This window comes from Macadamia integrifolia, chromosome 6 (assembly GCF_013358625.1).
Source record: "Macadamia integrifolia cultivar HAES 741 chromosome 6, SCU_Mint_v3, whole genome shotgun sequence".
Taxonomy (NCBI): Eukaryota; Viridiplantae; Streptophyta; class Magnoliopsida; order Proteales; family Proteaceae; genus Macadamia; species Macadamia integrifolia.
Genome location: NC_056562.1, coordinates 37255685 through 37263433, shown reverse-complemented (window position 1 = coordinate 37263433; position 7749 = coordinate 37255685). Strand labels below are relative to the sequence as shown.

The window sequence follows — 7749 nt, the reverse complement described above, 5'->3', positions numbered from 1 at the left end:
TGAGGCCTTTAAATAAACAATTCTTAATTATCCAAGATGCAGTTTTTAATTTGTGGAGTGCTTTAGCTAATTTTTTGGTGAACACGTGTCTTTTGCAACACAAAGTCATACATATAAACAAAATGTGAAATGTGGTGGGGCCGTGGGGGGGTTGGTTGATTAATTAAAAGTCAACGCTTTAGGTTCCACGTATCCAACATTAAGAGATCAGATGGCTGAGATCATCAAATCGACGGTTCTGATCCTCTGCAACAGTCCTTATCAAGAACATTCCTTGCTCGGTGTGTACTTCAAATGGGGATCTTCAAAGTCTCACGCTTACCTCTCTCTAAGTCAAAACAGATCTCTAAGAACATACAAAGTACTGGGAAGCACGACTAGCTCACGACTTCTCTAAATCATTTTAATTCAAAATAATCACATTTATATTATATCATTTGCAAGAGAAGGAAGACCAAATATATTTTGAGAATTATTTCTTAATTAAAGTTTATACTCTTGACGATTCCACTCTTTCACATGCCCCCTAAGCCCTCACCTTCCGACCAAACTACCAACCACATCTTTTATATATGGCTCCACAAGCATGCAACTACCGACCATCACCATGTTCTCATTGACTCTATATACAAAATTCACATTTTCTGTAAATGAATATGAGTTCATTAAACACTAACATTTTTTTTTTTTTTGACAATTTCACTCAATTAAAACTAAGAGATACAAAGTAGATAAAGGCATGAAAAATACAAGGCTTAGGTACAAAATACCGAAGGACCAGAAATAGAATGTGACCATGCTGCTTGACATGCCAAAGACAATAGTCTTCCAGGGTAGGAAATGGTTAAAACCAAAAGATTCCCTAACAAACTTGCTGAATAAATAACACCAAGTAAATATAATATCCTCTATCACGAGAATAAGTATATCCAAAATGATCAATAGCATGATGCATGCCAGAGATAAAGTATCACAGTATATCGTCAAAGCCAATAACTGACAAAAACGACCAACATCTTATGCTTCCAAAACGTGATGGCCAACACCAAGTCAGCCAAATTGCTACAGACATAGCATACGGGACACTCAGTTATACAATCGGTTACTAGACCCACATCATGGGTAGAATAAAACGGAGCAGGAGGCGTTGCGAACATAACCGCACAAATCATGGGTGACAACCTGTCTGGGCCCCACATTCCGTAAAGTCCGCGTACCGCACAATCGTGGCCTAGACACTCCGATCTAGGATGGCTGGGGTATAATCACTAGTTCCACTGCCGACGAAGACACCGCCGATGAAACCACCTCTAGTTTCAACTCCAATGGAAACTCCATCTCCCCAACTTCCATCGCCCACCAATGCCTTGGGCCGAGATCAGTCGAGGCACCAACAGCAGCTCCAACAATGAGAATTGAGATGGCAACAATGCACTGGCCTAGAAGCATCTCCTGGATCAGAATGCCCATGAATGAGGAGTCAGAAAAAGAGCCAGGGAGAAACAGATCAGAGGATATCTTCCTCTCTTTTGACATCCCAGCAACTTTGATAACCGTAGCGATAACTGATTCAGAACATTGAGAGGTCGTTAGGGCTGCAATGAAAAGCACTCGAGATGCATCATCACCATCGTCATCCGCCGCTTTGTCACCATCATCTACTGAACTGCAAGTCATGGCAAACCGAAAAAAAAAAAACACGCACAAAGGCGAAAACTTCACACACTAGCGATGGAGATTATAGCACGCACATAACGGCGGAAATTCACTAAATTTGGGAGTAAATCAGAGAAGGTCGGCTTCGGGAAAAAAATCGTCTACAATTCCGATATCGTACAATTCCGTACAATACCACCTTCAGGGGGTGACACGTGTATTGATTCCAATGCAATGGTCCAGATCTGATTTAAATGCTTCTTCACTGATTTAATGTTTTATTAGTTGTAGCAAATCTGGACCATTGTATTGGTATCAATACACGTGTCACCGCCTAAAGGTGGTATTGCACGAAATTGTACGAGATCGGAATTGCAGAGGATTTCAACCTGTCGGCTTCGAGGTGGAGATTCCGTAATTGAACGCTTCGTATTAATCGACCGTAGTGTGATCCGAAACGAGCACATTCGTTGCCGTTTGCGGCTGCTCCATCGTTTCTGCTATTCCTTGTAACCTAGGTAGTTTGGGTATCCTGCTAACAAAAATTTTTTTATCACAAGGCAAAAGACACACCCACGGTTTTAAGGATCAATATATCAATTGATATACATCGGTATTGAAACCCTGGGGTAGCCGAGTTGGCAAGGGTACTTCATCTCAGAAAGTGTGTAGTTTTCAGTTCAACTCTTCTTACCTCCTTAAGGCCACTCTCACGGAGTGTTTAGTGTTTGTTGTTTTCCGTGAAAATTGAATGGTTCTTAATCAATCCCAATATGACCCAATCCCGCTAGTACAAGGTCTTGGTGGGACAAATCTATGTCATGTTTTACATATTGGTATCAGATCAAGTCATGTTTTACATATTGGTATCAGATCAAGTCATTGATACCAGCCATGACCAATACTGATAATCGGCCAATAACATATCGATGGTAGTAAAACGGTAAAAAAAAAAAAAAAAAAAAGATATTTTGAGTGGTAAAACAGTTCAATCCGGTATGATACGATCGATCTGTAAAGATACCGGCCGAGACATATGAGTTCCAAGTCTTCCGACACCTAAGTCTATGGCTTGAGTCGTCTTTGTTTTTAATTCCATATAAATAAATATTGAAGAAAACAAACGAAGGGAAATTTTTAAAGAATTTCAGGGTCAAGTGAAACAAATGTACCAGATAAATAATTGAAGCTTGAGCTGAGAAATCTCGTCTAATGCCATGTCTTCACACGTTCTTAAATTAATCTAGATTTCTCCAGAGATTTACTGGACTGGGAGATATTCTAAATTTCAAACACGTTAAAAGCATTAAGAAATAAGTACTATCAGATTACTCTCTATTTGGACCACATCCAAGAGCTGAGTCTCCTCCACAATACCCAAAAGTCATCTTTGTCTCTTACCTCTAAATCCATGGCTAATGCTTGCAAGCTTGGAAGTGGCCAAATGGGTCTGTGACATTTCAACATTTCAAGGCCAGAATTAAATCCAGTGATCAAATCATCACCATTTTGTATCTTCCCTTGATCATGAAAGGATGGAAATCTGCCGTTTGAAGGCTTCTGGAAAGGGGAAAAAAGGTGGCAGAGAAGAAAAAGGGGCTCAATAGGAGTTGGGAAGGAGCAGATTCAAACGGTCATTGGACACGTTTTGCAGTGGGATTTCAAATCTTGAGGACAGAAAGGTGAGGGAAACAAAGTTGGATTCTCACCTTTTATTCCTTTTGCAACGGTTGGCTCAAGTTTTCAAAAACCCTGCCTTCAGCTTTTAGAGATTACTTTATCCTGCAACTCTTACCTGCAGATTCAACAGCAAATTAGATTGAGTTGTATGGTTAAAAGGCAACCAGTGATAGCTTTTCCTTAATAATTTGCTCTTCATGGTGTGAATTTTAGTTCCTCTTAGCTTGCTGAGACATTGTAGTTTGTAAATGCTTTGCAGATTTTGATCAACAAACTGAGATCCAAAGCAATTAGATGGCCTGTTTCTCAAATCCTGATGAGAGTTATGATGATCTGCGATATCATCCATCTCCCTCCATGGATCAAACAACGGATACGCCTGTGTACTCTACAACAAGCGGTGATTCGTTTAAGTACTGCCGGACCAACTCTGAAACCTCAACCTTCTCAATCCGCACTGATGACAATTCCTTATATGAAGAAAGCTCGTCTTCATGCTGGCCAAGTTCAAGTTCAAAATCTCTGATCTGCAATCAGACTAACCTCAGCAAATCATTAATTAAGAATCACGCCAAAGCTGTAGAGAAGAAATACAATGATCAAGAAGTTACAGATGCAGGTTGGTTAGTTGTAAATTCTGTTATAATCCTCTTCTTTCTAGTCGTACACCCAATGTATCACTAATACTATTTGGAATTCCTCAGATATGGAAATGATGAAGGAAAGGTTTTCAAAGCTTTTGCTAGGGGAAGACATGTCTGGAAGTGGGAAGGGTGTCTGCACGGCAGTTGCAATCTCAAATGCTATAACAAACCTCTATGGTATGTTTCTGATACACATCAAGAAGGAAAAAATATGAAGAGCTCTCCTCGAGGTCTTTGTTTCAACCTTTTAACCTTCTATGTTCATATATGCAGCTACTGTTTTTGGTCAGAACTTAAGATTAGAACCTCTGCCTCCTGATAAGAAGTCCATGTGGAGGAGAGAGATGGCCTGTCTTTCATCCATATGCGATTACATAGTTGAATTGATACCTGCCTGCGCCATTTATCAAGATGATGAGGTCGAGGTAAAAATTTGACACCGATAGCTCATGCTTTGGCACACCAACTGCTTTCTGTTTCTTTCATTCTAAGACACTATATTGTTATCAGATGTCAAGCACACCCAGATCAGATATTTGTGTGAACCTCCCTGCACTGCAGAAGCTGGACACAATGCTCTTGGTAAGAAAGATAATGTCATTTCACGTTGATTTTCCCTGGTAAATTGGCTGCAGTAAACAACTTGTTTTTGGAGCCAAACAATGATAGAAATCCTTTCTGCAGGAAATATTGGATAGTTTCCAGGACCAGGAATTCTGGTATGCAGAGCAAGGAAAGCTTTGTGCAAATGAAATTCATTCTGCTTCATTTCGGAGGATTATTCATCGGCAAGAGGATAAATGGTGGTTACCAGTACCATGTGTCCCTCCAGGAGGCCTCTCTGATAAGTCCAGAAAGCAATTGCAACACAAACGTAACAGCACATTTCAAATCCACAAGGCGGCCAAAGCTATCAACAATACCATTCTTGCTGACATGCGTGTTCCAGACACATACTTGGCAACGCTTCCAAAGGTAACCCTGCCAATCCGTTAGCCCAGCCAAAAAAATAAAAATAAGAGTCTAAATCTTCAATTCTCAGCCTTCCGAGTCTCCTAAGATCCACGTAGAATCAGTTAAATTCAGATTTTAGCATAAGAGTCTAATGTCGATTCTTGCTGCCAGAGTGGAAAGGCCAGCGCCGGAGACGCAATTTACAAATATATGAACACCACAGATAAATTTTCCCCCGAGTATCTTCTTGATTACCTAAAAATAGGTTCAGAACATGAAGCTCTAGAGACTGCAGACCGGGTGGAAGCTTCTATGTACACATGGAGACGCAAAACATGCATGAAACACTCAAAATACTTGGATATGTTCAAAGATTTAAGGGATGATGGGGATAAGAATTACTTACTAGCCATTAGAGCAGAAAGCATGTTGTTATGCTTAAAGCAAAGGTTCCCAGAACTATCCCAGACAACCTTGGACACAAGTAAAATCCAATACAATAGGGTAAGTGCCCAGAGCTCAGCTTGGTCATTCTGTATATCTAATTATGTTAAAATGTCAATATTAAAACACGATCTTTTCTTGCAGGACGTAGGGCAAGCAATCTTAGAGAGCTACTCAAGAGTATTGGAAGGTTTAGCATTCAATATTGTCACATGGATAGAGGGCGTGCTATCGGCAGACAGGTTAATGAAACACCAAGTTCAGAGGAAACCATGAAGGAGTTTGATTCTAAAGATGAAATCTAAGTCCAGTTCTCTTCTCCAAACCTCAATTTTGTATATTAAGAGATTTCTCTTCTTATAAGCATCAAAAGGGGAACATTCAAATGTATAACAATCTGCAGGGTTAGTTGTAATTGTACCTGGATAGAAAACGATCAAGGCTGAGAAATTTTAAGATTAAATTGTGTACTAACAACCATTAGACCAGTTCAGAAAATATCAAAATAGATTTCAGAGAAATATCATGTAAGTCTGCAATTAAAAGAACATGATTTACTTGTCCTGTTTAGGTATTAGAAGCAAACTATAACTTTTACAGTTTTTTAAAGATCGGACATGGAACCACGTCTGAGCTTGGGCGAGGGTTGAGTGACCGAATTTGGTTTCTTCAGAGAACATGAAGACCTGAAAGCTTCCACCTGAGATTGGCATTTCACGTAGTCACCCTTGTTCTCCTCCAGACATTTCTTCAGAGCTTCGACATCGCATGGAGACATAACCTTTTTCGCACTAACAACATCCGTTTTCTCGTCCATCGCTTCCCCAATGCAGAAAACTACAGAATTTCGAGTTCCAATTCCGATTAAATAGAGTCTGTAATCAGAAATACTCAAATCGAAACAACTACAAACCCTAATTGGAACCAAATGAAACTATACGGGAAATCTAACTTCGATTCAATTTCTACAATCAAAGAAAACATCTAATAATGTTGAAAAAAAGGGGAAAAAACGATATTTTTTAGTCTGTAATCAGAAAAAATCAAATACAAAGAAAACCAAGACCATAATGATCTGAACAGCCCCAAATTCCAAAACCAAAAATTAAGAATTAAGATCATTCGATAAGAAGGAAATCACGGACTTACTGATTGCCGGAGAAGGAAGGCCTCAGAAATTCACGAACTGGGTATTACAAACCCTAAACATTAGAGTTAACAAAACCCACCATCGATCTCTTTCGGCAACTCTCCATTGCTCCTCTGTGATCAATAAGGTAAGATGGTAAGCGTCTTTCAGAGATTGGACATTTGGAGGAGGAAGAGGAAGTTGATGACAAAACAAATTCCTCCACTTGTCTTTCGAGTGTAACTGTGGGCGTGGTGACGTCATCTCAAGCTACTCCTCTTTGGCGTTTAAATTCAAGACATGTGTAAAAAACAGGACCATCAGTTTCTTTGACCATAATGCATAAGATTCTGTGATTGAACGGCCCAGATGGTTGGATCAGGAAAAAAAATCATATTCATTTGATCTAATGAATTTTTCTTTTTTTTGTCATCTCCAATTGTTGAATTTTCAATTCTCTCTTAGCACGGCGTTATGTGTACAATTATAATCCAACTTCTGTCATTGTTAGGCTTATTCAAACCCATTTTGCCCCGGTCAAACAACCATTTGGGATCGGAATCTGATACCATAGAAGCCCCACCATTATCTCTCAGATCTCGTCTCCCAACCTGAAGAAGAAGGGAGGGCACTCATTCCTATTGATAGTTGACACATCAGGACACATGGGCCCATGTGGGCCCTTATAAAGGCATCTCCTGTTAAAGGGTAGGGGTTTAATTTTGGCCCTACAAAAAATTTAGATTGAGATTTTTAGGCCCAAGGTCATGGATTAAATAAATTATATTTAATTTAATATATAAATATTTAGATTACCATCTTTTTTGGGGGGGAGGGGGGAACTCCTTGGTTGCACTCTATCCTAAGTAGGGGTGTCAATTCCTAAACCGAACCGGTAAAACCGGCCGGACCGAACCGATAACAACCCGGACCGAACCGAACCGAAACCTTATTGGTTCGGTTCGGTTTCAAGTATTGTAACCCCAAAACCAAACCGAACCGCACCGAAAACCGGATGAACCCGAAACCAAACCGAAACCGGCTCAAAACCCGGACCGAAACCGAAACCAAACCGGTAAGAAACCGAAACACTCCAAAATTCATTAAAAAATTTAAAATTTGAATAGTTTTGTATACATTTGTATGGAAAATCGAATTCAAACTAGACCAAAAATCAAAACCAACCCGGTTACAAATCGATTTAAGAAATCGAAGTTCAACAATTCATCATTTGGTTGTTTC

At 39.7% G+C, this 7749-nt stretch overlaps 1 protein-coding gene and 2 long non-coding RNA genes across 4 annotated transcripts; 1 reads left to right on the top strand and 2 right to left on the bottom strand.

Moving 5' to 3' along the window:
- Positions 1–2825: 2825 nt before the first annotated feature.
- On the bottom strand, positions 2826–3500 carry LOC122082735. The gene is made up of 2 exons (XR_006141386.1): positions 3366–3500; positions 2826–3216 (listed from the first exon to the last, which is right to left on the bottom strand). It is a non-coding gene; the product is annotated as an uncharacterized LOC122082735 (long non-coding RNA).
- LOC122082733 (rop guanine nucleotide exchange factor 3-like) lies at positions 3444–5771 on the top strand. 2 transcript variants are annotated; one of them, XM_042650483.1, is made up of 7 exons: positions 3448–3955; positions 4041–4157; positions 4254–4405; positions 4491–4562; positions 4665–4955; positions 5106–5438; positions 5523–5771. In XM_042650483.1, exons 1-7 carry the CDS (start codon positions 3631–3633, stop codon positions 5652–5654), a joined length of 1422 nt encoding a protein of 473 aa, XP_042506417.1. In that variant the 5' UTR covers positions 3448–3630; the 3' UTR covers positions 5655–5771. The 2 variants fall into 2 exon arrangements, with proteins under 2 accessions (XP_042506416.1, XP_042506417.1); XM_042650482.1 differs by having other exon boundaries at positions 3444–3955; positions 5106–5771.
- A 96-nt stretch (positions 5772–5867) lies between these two features.
- LOC122082734 lies at positions 5868–6772 on the bottom strand. The gene is made up of 2 exons (XR_006141385.1): positions 6528–6772; positions 5868–6215 (listed from the first exon to the last, which is right to left on the bottom strand). It is a non-coding gene; the product is annotated as an uncharacterized LOC122082734 (long non-coding RNA).
- Positions 6773–7749: the final 977 nt, after the last annotated feature.

What these genes read in the sequence shown, in the direction of transcription:
- LOC122082733 (XM_042650482.1), top strand. Translation starts at nt 3,631, where the DNA reads ATGGCCTGTTTCTCAAATCCTGATGAGAGTTATGATGATCTGCGATAT. An exon ending in TCAAGAAGTTACAGATGCAG is followed by an intron (nt 3,956 to 4,040) that starts GTTGGTTAGTTG and finishes GGAATTCCTCAG; the next exon opens with ATATGGAAATGATGAAGGAA. An exon ending in ATCAAGATGATGAGGTCGAG is followed by an intron (nt 4,406 to 4,490) that starts GTAAAAATTTGA and finishes TATTGTTATCAG; the next exon opens with ATGTCAAGCACACCCAGATC.